Source organism: Eleginops maclovinus, chromosome 13 (assembly GCF_036324505.1).
Source record: "Eleginops maclovinus isolate JMC-PN-2008 ecotype Puerto Natales chromosome 13, JC_Emac_rtc_rv5, whole genome shotgun sequence".
NCBI lineage: Eukaryota > Metazoa > Chordata > Actinopteri > Perciformes > Eleginopidae > Eleginops > Eleginops maclovinus.
This window is the reverse complement of record NC_086361.1, coordinates 23,791,953-23,808,522: the sequence shown is the minus strand read 5'-3', so window position 1 is coordinate 23,808,522 and position 16,570 is coordinate 23,791,953. Positions and strand designations below refer to the sequence as shown.

At 42.9% G+C, this 16,570-nt stretch overlaps 1 protein-coding gene across 1 annotated transcript; it reads left to right on the top strand.

Annotated features, from left to right (window-relative positions):
- Window positions 1–1,299: 1,299 nt before the first annotated feature.
- lrrc3b (leucine rich repeat containing 3B) lies at window positions 1,300–13,877 on the top strand. The gene is made up of 3 exons (XM_063898444.1): window positions 1,300–1,455; window positions 8,794–9,152; window positions 9,563–13,877. Exons 2-3 carry the CDS (start codon window positions 8,946–8,948, stop codon window positions 10,136–10,138), a joined length of 783 nt encoding a protein of 260 aa, XP_063754514.1. The 5' UTR covers window positions 1,300–1,455; window positions 8,794–8,945; the 3' UTR covers window positions 10,139–13,877.
- The last annotated feature ends 2,693 nt before the right edge of the window (window positions 13,878–16,570 follow it).

The window sequence follows — 16,570 nt, the reverse complement described above, 5'->3', positions numbered from 1 at the left end:
AATAATAATGATAATAATAATAATAATAATAATAATAATAATAATGATAATAATAATAATAATAATAATAATAATAATAATAATAATGATAATAATAATAATAATAATAATAATAATAATAATAATAATAATAATAATAATGATAATAATAATGATAATAATAATAATAATAATAATAATAATAATAATAATAATAATAATAATAATAATAATAATAATAATAATAATAATAATAATAATAATAATAATGATAATGATAATGATAATAAATAGATCTGTACAGGGCTGTTCTCTGTATGTGAATTGTCATTAAACTCACACATGGAAGATTTCTTGCCTGTCTGCCAAATGATTTTCATTCATGTTATCTGTTCTGTACATGGAGCTGCATGAAGCTGCTGGGAGAGGGGCAGCAACACCCGGAAACCGAAGGATTTGGATTTCAAAATAAAAGCACAGAATTAGCCACTTAAGGAGAAGAAAGCTTCAGACTGTTTAAATCTGTGGTTTGTTAAAAATTCACATCACAAATTCAATTAATGGGAAATTGACTTTTTTAAAATATATAATTGGTTCTTAGTTGTTTGGCTTGCACTTAAAAACATTAAAATAACATAATAGTGCACCTACCAAAATCTAACCATATTATTGTGGGAGGTCGTGATTGGAAAACCACTCATTCATTAGTTGGCAGGTGAGCTTTCTTATTACACGTCTTATCTCTAAACTAGAGAGTGAGACCATAAACTCATCAGGAAAATGTTATCTGAGGTAAGTGTGAAGGTGTGACATTATTTCATAGACTTCTACATACTGTTTTTAATACAGTGGGCGACTGAGGCTGAGGGGTAGCTGTATAAACATTCATCTTTGAAAGGTTTGGGCTCGACAGACATGAAAAGATCCAGCTTCTTCGATCAGGAAGTTAGTTGTCCCAAAGTGTAGAACAAAGTGGAATAAAAGCAGCTTGATTCCGGCAGCTATGGCACTGAGGAACAAGTCGTAGCAGCGTCACACCGATGCTTACTTATTTATTAACCTTCTGGATTACTTCCATCATTACTAAAGGTTTTTACATGTTTATACAGCTACCTGTGTTCTTTCAGAATGTCTGTCACAATGGATCCCTTGTCATTTTATCTGCAAACCAAATAAATAACCTGAATGTAATTATTTTTATTTTTGTCTTAATACTTAATTCACCAGAGTCCATTGTTGTCATCACACTGACTGTCACCAGGTTTTACTCCGAAAGTCCAGACCGGATGTGGGCTCCTCTCCCCCAGGTGTCTTCACACACAGAAAACCCCTCCCTTCTCCCCATTCACTGTGCAGTGTTTCAGACTGAAAGGTAAAAGATGTGAATCCTCACTGCGACTCTTCCTCACAGTAGATTCTCCTCCAGCCTTCCTCCTCTGCATGCGATCCAAACACACAGCTGATGACTGTCTGCAGGTGAGTGTGTGTGTGTGTGTGTGTGTGTGTGTGTGTGTGTGTGTGTGTGTGTGTGTGTGTGTGTGTGTGTGTGTGTGTGTGTGTGTGTGTGTGTGTGTGTGTGTGTGTGTGTGTGTGTGTGTCGCCTGTTGCTCATATGCCTGTCTGCTGTTGGATGTCTCCGCTATGGTCGCTGCCTCTCTCTGTGTCCCCTGGGTCTGATCTTAATGCAGATTCTGCAGGATTTGAAAGCTGTTTCTTCGCAGTGTGTCTTCACAAAGACCCTCCTGGATCTGTCAGGCAGCTCAGGTGATGCGTGATGTTTTCACAGGGAACGTGATGCCAGACGCCATTAAAGAAAAAGCATTTAATGTTCCTCTGGTTATTATAGGCATGACATAATATATAAAATCACATCAAATACAGCTGTGAAATTTTTCAAGGCTATTCTGTCATTCGGCTTGAAGATGAGTCACATTTTGCTCTTTATTTTTTGTAAAAATGCAACTTTGTCCCTGCTCAGCCTTCTGTCTAAGTCGAGCTTTTCCCACTAAAATGCACCGCGGAGGGCGGAGGGCCAGTGCGAATTACATATCAAAGTTAAAATAGTGTTCACATAATCAATGCACGTTGATTTATCTATATGCCGACATTTAATTCAGCCCCTACAGATTCAGAATCCGCGTTTTGCCATCCTATAAATCCAACTGTTGCTCGTCAGTGTAGAAAGACAAGTTAAAAAGCCAGATCTTTTAATGGAGTTTTGCGTGACGTTCTTTCCATTTGTGAGGCGGATCGGGGGCCACGGTTCAGGTTTATTGGACTGGTATCCCTGATGACATTAGGGTGTGTTTGTGGAGGTAACTGTTCATGTGGCTGCTGCTGTTTGCTCAGAATCAACAGGCTGTGTTTGCAGGTCCGTCATATGAGAGCTTCAGATCAGATGCATGCAGCAGGATAATGCATCAGGTGTGTTGATGCAGGGTTTCCAGCTGCAGACCTCAGGTCACAGGGTGTGTGTGTTGGTGATTCAATACAGCCTGCAATGTTCTCAAGTTGGCAGCCTGAGGGTGGAGGGAAACCCAACCACAGATATGGATGTTTGTCTCATTAGAATACCCTTTCAGAAACAGCTTGGTTTTAATGCACCCTGGTGGGAGACACTTCTGAATAACACATTCAGTGCTATGGTACGGCTAAAGGCCAAACAAACAAGGTGAAATCTTCTTAATTGGTATTTTTATAAAATAGTGCAATACAGTGACATCTTGTGTTGATGATTTGCAGAAGAGGAGGCTTGTTTCTAGGATTATTTTCACTGCCAGATTTCTTGTTTTGCTTTGTAAACATTCCACAAATGCCACCTCCGACCCGGCCAGTTGACCAATCAGAGCAGACTGGGCTCTGGTTTCAGACAGAGGGTGAAAAGAGGTGCTGCAGCACAGGCAGTCTGAGAAACATACTGATATACACCTGAACATCAGCAGGAGAGGACTCTTTAAAGTAGAGACTCTACATACTGATATACACCTGAACATCAGCAGGAGAGGACTCTTTAAAGTAGAGACGCTACATACTGATATACACCTGAACATCAGCAGGAGAGGACTCTTTAAAGTAGAGACTCTACATACTGATATACACCTGAACATCAGCAGGAGAGGACTCTTTAAAGTAGAGACGCTACATACTGATATACACCTGAACATCAGCAGGAGAGGACTCTTTAAAGTAGAGACACTACATACTGATATACACCTGAACATCAGCAGGAGAGGACTCTTTAAAGTAGAGACACTACATACTGATATACACCTGAACATCAGCAGGAGAGGACTCTTTAAAGTAGAGACTCTACATACTGATATACACCTGAACATCAGCAGGAGAGGACTCTTTAAAGTAGAGACTCTACATACTGATATACACCTGAACATCAGCAGGAGAGGACTCTTTAAAGTAGAGACACTACATACTGATATACACCTGAACATCAGCAGGAGAGGACTCTTTAAAGTAGAGACGCTACATACTGATATACACCTGAACATCAGCAGGAGAGGACTCTTTAAAGTAGAGACACTACATACTGATATACACCTGAACATCAGCAGGAGAGGACTCTTTAAAGTAGAGACTCTACATACTGATATACACCTGAACATCAGCAGGAGAGGACTCTTTAAAGTAGAGACTCTACATACTGATATACACCTGAACATCAGCAGGAGAGGACTCTTTAAAGTAGAAACACTACATACTGATATACACCTGAACATCAGCAGGAGAGGACTCTTTAAAGTAGAGACGCTACATACTGATATACACCTGAACATCAGCAGGAGAGGACTCTTTAAAGTAGAGACTCTACATACTGATATACACCTGAACATCAGTAGGAGAGGACTCTTTAAAGTAGAGACTCTACATACTGATATACACCTGAACATCAGCAGGAGAGGACTCTTTAAAGTAGAGACTCTACATACTGATATACACCTGAACATCAGCCGGAGAGGACTCTTTAAAGTAGAGACTCTACATACTGATATACACCTGAACATCAGCAGGAGAGGACTCTTTAAAGTAGAGACTCTACATACTGATATACACCTGAACATCAGCAGGAGAGGACTCTTTAAAGTAGAGACACTACATACTGATATACACCTGAACATCAGCAGGAGAGGACTCTTTAAAGTAGAGACACTACATACTGATATACACCTGAAACAGAGTCACAGATGACAGCGGATGTTCCGGTTAGTTGTTCTGTTAGCTCCCTCTCAGCGTGTAATCCCTCGCTCTCTCAGGTTATCTGACCTTTCTCTGTGGAAACCTGGAACTCCAGTGGAGACGCTTCTCTCTGAGGTTTCGGTCTTATAATTTTGAATTGCAGCCAAAAAAGCAGAGGGCCGGTAAGTGCTCCTCTCCGCTAATAATCATTTGATTGTGAGCTCTTCCCTCCTCAGAAAAAGCACAGACTCACTGATTGCAGGCAATTTTCAGAGCAGGTAGTCGTCTTATTTTCCTCAATTTCTTTCGCCGCCTTTAAAGCAGAGCTCTGCTGTCAGTGATTGCAGCGCACAGACCACTGCTGGGTGTGAAGCGTGTTCACATTTTGTCCAAAAGAACTGTGAATTATTTGGGTTTCTATGGTTTTCCAATGACATGAGCTCAGTATTTAATGTCAGCATCAGGCGTTGTGCTGCAAGCTAACAGGATGTGCTGAGTGCCACTATAGGAGGCTCTCAATCCAAACAACACAACAGCAAACAGTGCTTCCTAATGAACAGGTTTACTCTAAACATAAGTCTCTTTATTCATCCGCTGCCAGTAACTCCCAGATAGAGTGTGTGTGTTCGGGATTCCCAGAGGACGCTTCACACCTCCTCAGTCTGTGTCCTCTTCAGGTCTGCAGCATCCGGAGAGTCCAGGAAAAACAATTTAAACCCCAAACCGGGAGCTGGAATCCCTTGATGGCTTTTTTAATTACCCTCATTGTTCTGTCTCCCTGAATGGTACATTTCATTTGTTTTCCCATGCTGGCCTTGAGTCATTAGGCACCTTAATTTGCCGGTACACAATCAATGAATGATGGCGAGATGTTTCATAACCTCCAGCCAAGAATCCTCGAAGTGCCGGAGAAGAGGAGCACTGAACTCCAGCGTGGGCGTTCCTCTCAAACCTCCAGACATTTCAGCTGTGGAGGAAACACCGATTCATCCTACCTCTCAGAAACGCTCAAACTCAGAGCACTATACAAATCCCAAGCGTGAGGGAGGCCTGCTGTGTTTAATTTGGAGCTGAATTCAAGATGCAGGGTGTTCGGATGCTGGAGGATTTCAGATGGTTGGTTTTAAATGTTGGAGGGTTGGAGGTGGGATAAGGTGCGAGAGGTTCAGAGGGTTAGAGGAGAAAGTAGACCTTTGTTAGCAGGACCCCTCACAGCCTGCACGGATTTCAAATATTGAATATGAAATGCAGAACAGGGGTCATGGAGGTCGTACTCTTTCTGTTTTTAAAGTTTACCACCATCTTTCCTCGGCACACCGGGTAGACCAGTTCGGTAACAACACGTATGTAATGATGAAGCTAACATCATTACATACGTGTTGAGACGACTTTGAAAACAAAATAGGTGATTGGTCGTTTCATCGACCTGACTTTAAGTATATATTTATTTCAGTGGTTTTATGGAGATTTTCTTGATTATTATTACTTTATTATTCTTAGGTTAGCAGCTCATCGTAGTATAAGTGAATTATATTTAGTTCATATTTACTTTATCGACTTTTCTTGGGATTGGGAGGTTACCGTACGATATACAGACATGACCTCAATCCTTTGTAGGTTTTGACCTCCCTCACTTTTGATAAATTTGCACTTCGTCCTCGCTCCTTCTGTAGACTGATTGATTTTTCATGAATAAAATGCAAGCAATGAAAGCATTAGGCAATAAGGGAAGAGTCTGATGATGGCACAGAAGAACAAGATGACGTTGATTCTCACAGACAGCCCTAGTTAGTTTGTTGAGTATGATATGTAAAATAACACAAAACCTTCTTTAAACATTTCATTTTTTAAGGAATATTTCACACGTAAGGAGTAAAAACCAGGATAATGAAAGGGTTAAAAACTAGACGTTGGCAGGAGGCCCTTCCCTCCAGGATCTCATTCCAGAAATAAGACTTCACACTGAGGCATGTTCAGATCTGAAGGTCCCTCAAGCTAATGGCTCCAAATTCAGTTTGACAGCTCCATTTTTTTTTGTGTAGTCACGCTGCCTTAAGTCTCTGGGGGGGGGGAATACTCCTCCGGTCGCTGACTCTGGTCCAGACTGAAATATCGGATAAATTCTCCTGACATTTGAACACACGTCCTGATGACTGAGGTGACTTTAGCTCCAGAACAACATTGACATTTATATTCCTGACTCCCAGGCAGAGGTTTCCCCGAACAGAAACACCCGAGGAGAGGAGAGGAGGGAGGGGGGGGCTGTCAAAGAAATCAGAGGAGAAGACGTCATGATGAGGAGAGAGAGGAGGTTTCTGCGGGGAGGAAACTGCCATTTCCTGTAGATGCATCAGACATATCTGTCTGTAGTGTCTCTACTTTAAAGAGTCCTCTCCTGCTGATGTTCAGGTGTATATCAGTATGTAGTGTCTCTACTTTAAAGAGTCCTCTCCTGCTGATGTTCAGGTGTATATCAGTATGTAGTGTCTCTACTTTAAAGAGTCCTCTCCTGCTGATGTTCAGGTGTATATCAGTATGTAGAGTCTCTACTTTAAAGAGTCCTCTCCTGCTGATGTTCAGGTGTATATCAGTATGTAGTGTCTCTACTTTAAAGAGTCCTCTCCTGCTGATGTTCAGGTGTATATCAGTATGTAGTGTCTCTACTTTAAAGAGTCCTCTCCTGCTGATGTTCAGGTGTATATCAGTATGTAGTGTCTCTACTTTAAAGAGTCCTCTCCTGCTGATGTTCAGGTGTATATCAGTATGTAGAGTCTCTACTTTAAAGAGTCCTCTCCTGCTGATGTTCAGGTGTATATCAGTATGTAGTGTCTCTACTTTAAAGAGTCCTCTCCTGCTGATGTTCAGGTGTATATCAGTATGTAGTGTCTCTACTTTAAAGAGTCCTCTCCTGCTGAAGTTCAGGTGTATATCAGTATGTAGTGTCTCTACTTTAAAGAGTCCTCTCCTGCTGATGTTCAGGTGTATAGCAGTACGTAGCGTCTCTACTTTAAAGAGTCCCCTTTGTGTCCTTGATGAATAAACCAGGATATAATAACATGGATTAAGTCAGCAGTCATACTGAGGTCTTGGTATCATGTCTCCTGTAAGCAGAGCAGCTTTTATATTTCCTTCACAAAGGAGCAGGCAAACAGCAGATGCAGAAACACACGCTCCCCTCAGGCTGGTGTGAGCAGGGGTGGAAAGTATGTATTAGTATGTATTTACTAAAAATATGTGAACTTTAATAGAGTATATACATTTAATGCTGCCTTGTACTTCTTCCCATCCACTTTTAAAAGGAAATCAAGTATTTTTACACATTTATTACTCAGATTGTGCATTAAGGAACGTGTGATGACTTAAATAATGCATCTCTAAAGATTAAGCCGGTGTTTAACTGATTCAGGTACTACAACATTGAGAAATGATCATATACATTACAAAAAGTGAAAAATCAAAGTGAATAATGTTTAGAAAATACAGTAAAATGAACATGCATCTTGTCATATATTTTATGATATATCACACAGGTAGGCCACGCTCCGGCAGAACGACAAGTGGAAGATGTTATATACCCATCCGTCCTCAAGGTCTCTCAGAAACATGTCTCCAGGTCACACTCGGGAAATATTGAGCCACTGTGTGTGTGTGTGTGTGTGTGTGTGTGTGTGTGTGTGTGTGTGTGTGTGTGTGTGTGTGTGTGTGTGTGTGTGTGTGTGTGTGTGTGTGTGTGTGTGTGTGTGTGTGTGTGTGTGTGTGTGTGTGTGTGTGTGTGTGTGTGTGTGTGTGTGTGTGTGTGTGTGTGTGTGTGTGTGTGTGTGTGTGTGTCTGAACCAGCGGATTGATTTTAGATGTAATCTATCCTGAAAGGTCTGCAGGTGTGTGCATCACATTGCTTATTGCAGATTTGTAGATGAAGTGAGGTACCTAATTATACTTTTTTTAACCGATTGGACCTTCATTTGAAATGTGGGTCTCCTGTCAAACACAAGACTCCAGATTTAAAGAGTTAATTAATGATGGGGGTGATCACCAAAGGTACATACAATACTTGTAAGTCAACACAGCAGGAAAACATAGATATATCTCCACATTTAGCTGAGGCTTTAATGCAGCGCAGCTGACCGTAAGTGCGATCGACCCTGAAGACTCCTGCAGGTACATTAGCTTCAATTTAGCTCAACAACTCTGAGCACTCACAACCCAGCTCCTCAGACTTGCCTTTTCCTAACCCCTCCCCTAAAGTATTCCTCCACCAGTTCATCACGCTCTCTGGGTGTATTTCTGGTGACCCGACTGGTGCAGTTTGGACCTGGGACACGTTTAATATTAGTAATAATTGAGTAGAGAATAGCTTTGCAGCAGCGCAGCATAGTTACTGCACTGAACTATTGCAGTGTATGGTTTGCGGGGGGGGCTGTTCTGTATTGTCATGAAGCCTCTCTGAGCACCATCTATAAATGAGATGTATTATTATTAAATGTATAAGTGCAGACGTAATACATACTAATATGTCTGTCAGTGAAGGTGCCGTGGGGGGTGTGGTTCAGTTTGTGATGTGTGGACCCTGCAGGTGAACCTCTCAAGGGTCTCTGACTGTCTCTCTGTCTGATCTGCTTCCAGGCCCAGGCGCAGCATGCCCCCACCTCTTCCCTCTGCAGATTCTTCAGCGGGCAGGAAGTGAGGACCGGTCGCCGCCATGATGCGATGTGTTTAAGGGCCCCGAGGCGGTGTGGTGGCCCCCGGCCCCGGGATGCTGCAGACGGCCGGTCAGAATGACTCTGCTGGACCTGTGGCTGTCGCGCTCCATCCCCATGTGCCTGCTGCTGCAGAGCCTCGTCCTCATGGCGCTGTGCTTCCCCTCGGCCAGCATGTGTCCGAAGGGCTGCCTCTGCCAGCGAGACCCCCACCTGCACGGCCTCAACGTTTCCTGCAGCCAGTCCCGCCTCAAAGAGATCCCCCCCAGCCTGCCCGTAGACACGGTGAGCCGGAGACTTTCTATTTCCCTTCCCTGAACAGTAGCAGGACGCCAGCCAATGAGGAGGAAGAGTAGAGCTGACCCATTTCAGGGCTGGGAGAGGTTTCAGAGTTGGTCCTTTAGAGGAAATCCATCAGGAAGGGGCGGAGAACACTTGGATAGTATTGTTGCATCAAGGAGCATTTTACTGTTTACCGTTTGTAAAATACTTCATAATTTGACTTTGTGAGATAAAGAGTTAGTCCGCTAGTTTAATATTTAGAGATGCATTTTGTTAAAAGAAGCTGCGCTGTTTAATAAATGTAGTGGAGTAGAAGTTTAAGGTAGTAAAGTACAAGTACCTCACAATTGTACTTAAGTTCTGTAGTAAATGTACTCGGTTGCTTTACCCCACTGCTCATCCTCTCACAACAGGTGCTGCTCAGGCTGGACCACAACCAGATCGGCGCCGTGCCGGACCAAGCCTTCCACGGCCTGCGTCTGCTGCGGGAGTTAAACCTGTCCTACAACGCCGTGGAGACTTTAGGCGAAGGAGCGTTCAGCGGCATCGAGGGGACGCTCCAGGTGCTGGACCTTTCCCACAACCGCATCACTAGCGTGCACAAGGACGCCTTCGCCCGGCTGAAAGCGCGCGTCATCGTGGACGATAACCCGTGGCACTGTGACTGCGCGCTGCAGCAGGCCATCGGCGGCATGGCGCACAACCACGAAGCGGCCGCCCGGGTCCTCTGCAGGAGCTCGGAGCTCCGGGACCAGGAGGGCCGGCCTTTCCTCGCCGTGGACACGGACCTCTGTAACCTCGCCAAAAGGACCACAGACTACGCCATGCTGGTGACCATGTTCGGGTGGTTCGCCATGGTCATTTCGTACGTGGTGTACTACGTGCGGCAGAACCAGGAGGATGCCCGGCGACACCTGGAGTATCTCAAGTCGCTGCCCAGCAAACCCAAGAAACCGGACGAGGCGGACGACATCAGCACGGTGGTCTGAGACCCTCAGACTGAACCTGCTGTCACAGGACCCTCATGCACCGAGGAACTGAAGCGCTGACTCTTATTAAAAGTATTACATCGACAGAACTCACATGACTGTTTCAGGTTAGATGGGAGTAACAATATGACGCTGAACAAATTGAAATACTTAATATTATTGCTTTCAACCAACCTCACACAGTTCAGTGAAGTCTGCTGACGGAATTCACTGAGTCAAAGTCAGCGCTTCAGCTTCAGTGATTGTTTAGTTTACTATTCCAGACTTGTACGTGATGTGAGCGTCAGATCTGCACAGGTGTTTGTATTTTGGGGAGTTTTGTTGTCCGTCCTCTCCGGGGTTTGTTCGAGACGGGAGGCGAGAAGCGAGGCCACAGAAAGTTTAACTCCAACAAAGTCTTTTGTAGAAGAACTCGCTTTGGGAAATTTGAATCTCAGGTTTAAACAACAACATTATAATGGGTTTTTTTAGACACAAATTTGGAATATCTGAATAAAAAAAAGTATTATATTTGTAAAATAAAATTAAACTTAATTTCCCAGAGTCCTTCACTTTGGTGTTTTAAAACCCCCTGATAAAACCACTTCCCCTACCCTTAAATACTGTGTAAATGTCAGTATGGATATTCAGAGTTCTGCACAGGAGTGTCAGAAGCCATGGCCTGCTAACGGAGATTATTTGATCTGTACATTGTGTAATCTTTTAGACCATTAAAGCCTTGGATGTGGGGGGTGCAGATAGGATGTAGTCTTGCCTTGAGCTGTGGTGGCCTGTTTTTGTACGGATAAATCCAAAAGAATTCAAATTAATGAAGGTTTTTAGGGTTAGCGTTTAGTGTTGGGAAACCAGGATTCTATGGAAGCTCATTTCTGCCAATGAAAATGTTAGGAATCACTAAAAAATAAAAAGACTCGCTCAACATTTCTACCTAAAATAACACTTGTGATGTGTGCTTTAAGTCAATCCACAAATACATTGAGGTCATTATGTGCTAATAGTACACGACTTAAAGAAACAAGTAACCTGGGACAACGTTTCAGAACGTTCTTCCATTTTATTATGTATATGTTCTGTATTACATTCGTTTATCTTCCTCGCAATTATATAGATATTTGTCACCTAGCCTCTTAAACACTATACACACTATAAACACTTATACCCCCCCGACCCAGTCCTACAAAAGCAGCCGTCTCAATTTACAAATTCAACAAAATAGGCTCAAATGATGCAGAGATTTCTAAAACTGGTGTGTTCTGGTTTGGAAACGGATCAGTGCGTGTTGTTTTTGGTGCTCTGTGTTGCACCTTCCGTTTATTACAGTTTGTGTCCTTCAAGGTTACACAGAACAGTCTGCAGTCTCTCTAAAATCATTCCAAATCTCAGAAGCAGAAACTGGAGTGTGTTCCTTTTAAAGAGTAACACGGCATCTTCTCTAAGTCTTGTTTTCTAACCTTCATTGGTTTAACTCCTCCCCTTTCTGCACTGTGACATAACTAACAGGGTTACAGGTGAACAGGCCCAACATGGGGTGCAATGTGAGATTACGTATGTCAATGTAGGTCAAAAAATCAAGTCCAACTCCAAAGGCTCGTCCAGATTTAGGCATAGAACTTGGAAGACAACCATTTCATCTGTGGATTTCTACAGAATCCCTCCATCACTGCTTTTATTTGTAGAATATCTATTCCTCAAAGCATTAAAACTCAGTCCAGTTCCCTGAAAACAAATGGTTTCCATTATCTCCATAGCTTTTAGATACAAGTTCTGGCTACCTGGATTAGCATTTCAGGGAACTGGTTGGTAATTGATGAAGACCCTGATGTTGAGGATGATGGATTAGTCTTTGGTCCAGTAATCCACTTTTTCCAGAGATTTTGACCTGATCTCTAGTCTTCATCCGCAGGTTGAGTCTGCTCACTTTGGGGGGGACAACACGTCAGGTCAACAGGAGTCAGAACTTTAGGGTTAGGCTCTCTAGGATCTCTGGAGCTACTTCTATAAGGCAGGACTCTCATGCATGACATCCCAGGCATCTGTTATAAAGAGCGGTACGTTGGCTGAACAACAAGGACTCTTCATCGACACCCAAAGCAGCATTTACTGGAACATGGTGGATTCCTTTAGCGATCTATTGGCTGAACACTTCGTACCCTAGAGACCCTAAAGTTCTCCAACATGGACGCCCATTGAGAAAGTAGTGTCCCTTATAAGCAGTGAGAGGGAGATCAGGTTCAGGTTTTCATTACCACAGTTTTCCTCAAACATCAAGAGTTTTATTCACTGATCCTTTAACCAACCCTTGGTGTGAGGACGTCCTCTCGAGTTCCTTTGAACTTCTGTAAACGCAACCACAATTATCCCCAAACCAAGCTGTTAGTGGCCTTACCCTCACTGCAGGTTACTGGACGAAACCACACACTTTCCCAAACCGTTCACCGTATCATAGTTGGTTTTCTAAGTTTTGTATAAAGCAAAACGTTGATGTTAAAACGTCCCTGAACGTTTCCCGAGGTTTGGATTGAGATACCCCTCACTTTTGACATGGCAGAAGTTCCTTAAAAGCTGAACCCCCCCTCTGATAAGTGAGTAAACCCCCTCCGCAGATGAAGACCTTGAGTAGAGATTATTTCGTCTGAGAACTTCCTGTGTCTTATTTGATGTTTTCTACGTCTGAGGTTTCTGGGAACAAGCTGTTTCTGTGTTGTTCTGTACATTTCTTCCTTCAGTTTGTGAAGTCCCTGTTGTCTTTAGTTAGTCTGTGTAAATGTGAACTGATGAGAAGAAAGCACAAATGTCAGTTTCAGTGGACGTTGCTGTTTGGTTGTTTCTCCTTCAATGCTGTTACCGTTTGCCTTCACTCAATTTCACTCACAGGGAGGACAGATCTAAAGGAGTTTAGACCTGAAACAAGTCAACACAACTATCCCTACTCACTCCCAGCTGCCAGTGCATGCATCATCTCCCTTTAATATCACTGTGTACAGAAATGATCCCTGCAGCGGCTGAAGGGGAAATTGATGCTGTCATTTTCTAAAACGGCTTCCTTTCCATCCCAGCCGCTGGAACACACCACCAGGGGAACAAACCTCATGAGCCAGACATGTAGAAGTACGGGGAAATCTGGTATCAATTCATAAAATAACACCCTGGAGAAATGTTGGTTTCTGGGTGTCGCTCGTGATGAATTTCCTCTCCATGTTTTAATTGTTTGTCGGAGAATTTGTACAATAATGGTTGTTAAACATGACGTCTTAGGGGATATGCAATGAGTATACGTAGGTAGAGAACATGTAAATAGGAACGTAGATGTTGTGTGAAATACTTGAAATCCCTTTAACTAGTTGTTCTTGGATGTGCTAACCCCCTTAGCCTCGTCATTCTCCTCCTGACAGGACCAGGATCGGCTATGAAATGCATGAGAACCGTGGAGGAGCACCGTGTAGCCAAGGAGCCGAGAGTATTCCTAAGTGCCTGAATACTTCTCTCACCGGTTTATTTTTTTATTCTCCTTCCTCCACCTCTGGTCTCTGTTCTGCACACATACGCCTCTCTTCAGTTTAGCTCAGTGGATTTTATTTAGCAAGTTAAGAAGAAAAACAGGATGAAATATAATGTTCCAAATCACAGTTCTCCGTGCACAGACATGACGGTGTGGATGAGGATGATGTTCGCACTGATGGTTGTGTTGTAACGGCACGACATAGCCGACAGAAAATGAAATAAAGGATGTATCAATTGATTCATGGTGTTTTTATTTTCCTCTGGATTCAAGAGCTCAGCGTCTGCTCTCAGGAGGCAGGGACGCTACCTTAAAGAGTCCTCTCCTGCTGATGTTCAGGTGTATATCAGTATGTAGAGTCTCTACTTTAAAGAGTCCTCTCCTGCTGATGTTCAGGTGTATATCAGTATGTAGCGTCTCTACTTTAAAGAGTCCTCTCCTGCTGATGTTCAGGTGTATATCAGTATGTAGTGTCTCTACTTTAAAGAGTCCTCTCCTGCTGATGTTCAGGTGTATATCAGTATGTAGAGTCTCTACTTTAAAGAGTCCTCTCCTGCTGATGTTCAGGTGTATATCAGTATGTAGTGTCTCTACTTTAAAGAGTCCTCTCCTGCTGATGTTCAGGTGTATATCAGTATGTAGTGTCTCTACTTTAAAGAGTCCTCTCCTGCTGATGTTCAGGTGTATATCAGTATGTAGAGTCTCTACTTTAAAGAGTCCTCTCCTGCTGATGTTCAGGTGTATATCAGTATGTAGTGTCTCTACTTTAAAGAGTCCTCTCCTGCTGATGTTCAGGTGTATATCAGTATGTAGTGTCTCTACTTTAAAGAGTCCTCTCCTGCTGATGTTCAGGTGTATATCAGTATGAAGTGTCTCTACTTTAAAGAGTCCTCTCCTGCTGATGTTCAGGTGTACATCAGTATGTAGAGTCTCTACTTTAGAGTCCTCTCCTGCTGATGTTCAGGTGTATATCAGTATGTAGAGTCTCTACTTTAGAGTCCTCTCCTGCTGATGTTCAGGTGTATATCAGTATGTAGTGTCTCTACTTTAAAGAGTCCTCTCCTGCTGATGTTCAGGTGTACATCAGTATGTAGAGTCTCTACTTTAGAGTCCTGTCCTGCTAGCGTATATCTTTCAGTGAGGAATATGTTTTACAGAATATTTGAGCCTCAGCAGATCCCACAGTTTATACAGCAGTCTGATTTTAATTGAAATGTCCATCAGGAAGCAGAAAACAACACTTTAGAGTCCCTGACCTGAGAGGGAATTAAAAACACAGCCTCCCTGCAGCTTCAGAATGAAAGGAAAATTAATTTCTCACAGAATAATTCACCAGCAGAATAACTCGGGTGTCTCTGACTGTCACAGGAAGTGCACCATCTCTGCAGGAATCACATGACATCGAGGTGATAATGCACTCATAACGCCCAGCATCTATTCTACCTCTTATTATGCACCTAAATGTCTCTCCCCTTCCTAAGGCCAGTGTTCCTCTCTCAGGAGACGTTGAAGAATGGCTCGTTACAGGGAACAGAATATGCTCTTTTAGCTCTCCTTAATTGCACTTTAAAGTATGAATTCAAATGAAGCCGAGGCAGGAACAATGAACTCTTACTCCAGAGCATTGTTAGAGAGATGGGAATGAATTGAATGTTTCACATAATGAGAAAAAGAGAGGACTGGGACTCCAGAAAGACAGCATATTTAGTCTGTTCCCACTTTTGTTGATTTTACATCTTTTTCCGTCCCGTCGCTGCCACTTGTTTGCTCGTATGGCAGCTGCCTCTGTTTATTGAGTTTCCCTGAAACTGAACAGGCATTGGCATTGATCACAGAGAGTCGATCTCCAGCTCACTAATTCACTCTTATGATTCATAGAGATGTGCAGAGAGGAGTGGAGAGCCCTCAGAGGATCAGTCAGAGAGCTGAGGCATGCATTCTGCTCCACTGATTAACCCTAAAAGGCCTGGCATTACATTAGGATAGTATTTTATTATAAATCAGGCATTAGACATTCAGTATCCGTCATGATTTACACATGTGTGCAATTATTAAAAACACTATGCAAATAGGGCCCTCTTTGTCCAAAATACACACTCAGAAACTACATCTTAAACACACACTAGCTTACCTCTCCTGCAGAAACAAACACTGAGATCAAAGCTGTATACAAGCTCTTTAGAATTCTGTTTGCATCACAACTCTTCACACGAACACCTGATCGAGTTCTTTCTGATGGAGCTTTATGCATGCAGTAAATACAAGACAACGACCGTCTCTCACTCTTTAACATTGTCCTTCCTGGATGTGCAAACCAGAGAACAAACCAGAATCCTGATGAAACTCTGATTGCTCTGAAGTGATCTAATTGGTCTCAGGTGCATTCTGGGATCAGGTAAGTGATCATTGTCTGTGGTATTTTAATGTCCTCACAAGTTCTTCTTTTGTTTCCACCGCCATGAGTCAGAATAGATATTGTATTCCTTGCACACAGAAAGATTTCAACAGGCCGGAAAATAAAAGGGAACTGGTCCTTTTTCTGTCGGTAAACCCAACATTTGTGCGATTTAAGAACAGCACCCTGAACGTTAGCATGTGGGATCTGCAACAGCGTCTCCAGCGAGGGGACTATTTAAGGACCGTGCAAAGGGAAAGCCTTGCATTTTATTGAAGTTGTCTCCTCTGCAAAGTGCTCCTGAGGGCCGCTTGCACTCTGTGTCTCTCTGGTTCTTTGCAGCAGCTCTGTTTCACTTTTGTTTTATTTGTTTCTTTGTGTTCCTCTTGGTGTGTTGTCCGTTAGGATGCAGAGTATCTCTGAAGCCCTGGGACAGATCCTGCTTCCTGTCAGTACTCTAAAGTGGGATGTTTGTCCTAATGGAGGTGGGGGTCCGGTCTGCAGACTTCTTGATAATGCAGGAGGGAAACTCTCCTCC

Excerpts from the sequence above, each read along its gene's own strand:
- lrrc3b (XM_063898444.1), top strand. The coding sequence starts at position 8,946 with ATGACTCTGCTGGACCTGTGGCTGTCGCGCTCCATCCCCATGTGCCTG. Across the intron at positions 9,153-9,562 it reads CCAGCCTGCCCGTAGACACG|GTGCTGCTCAGGCTGGACCA; the intron begins GTGAGCCGGAGA and ends CTCTCACAACAG.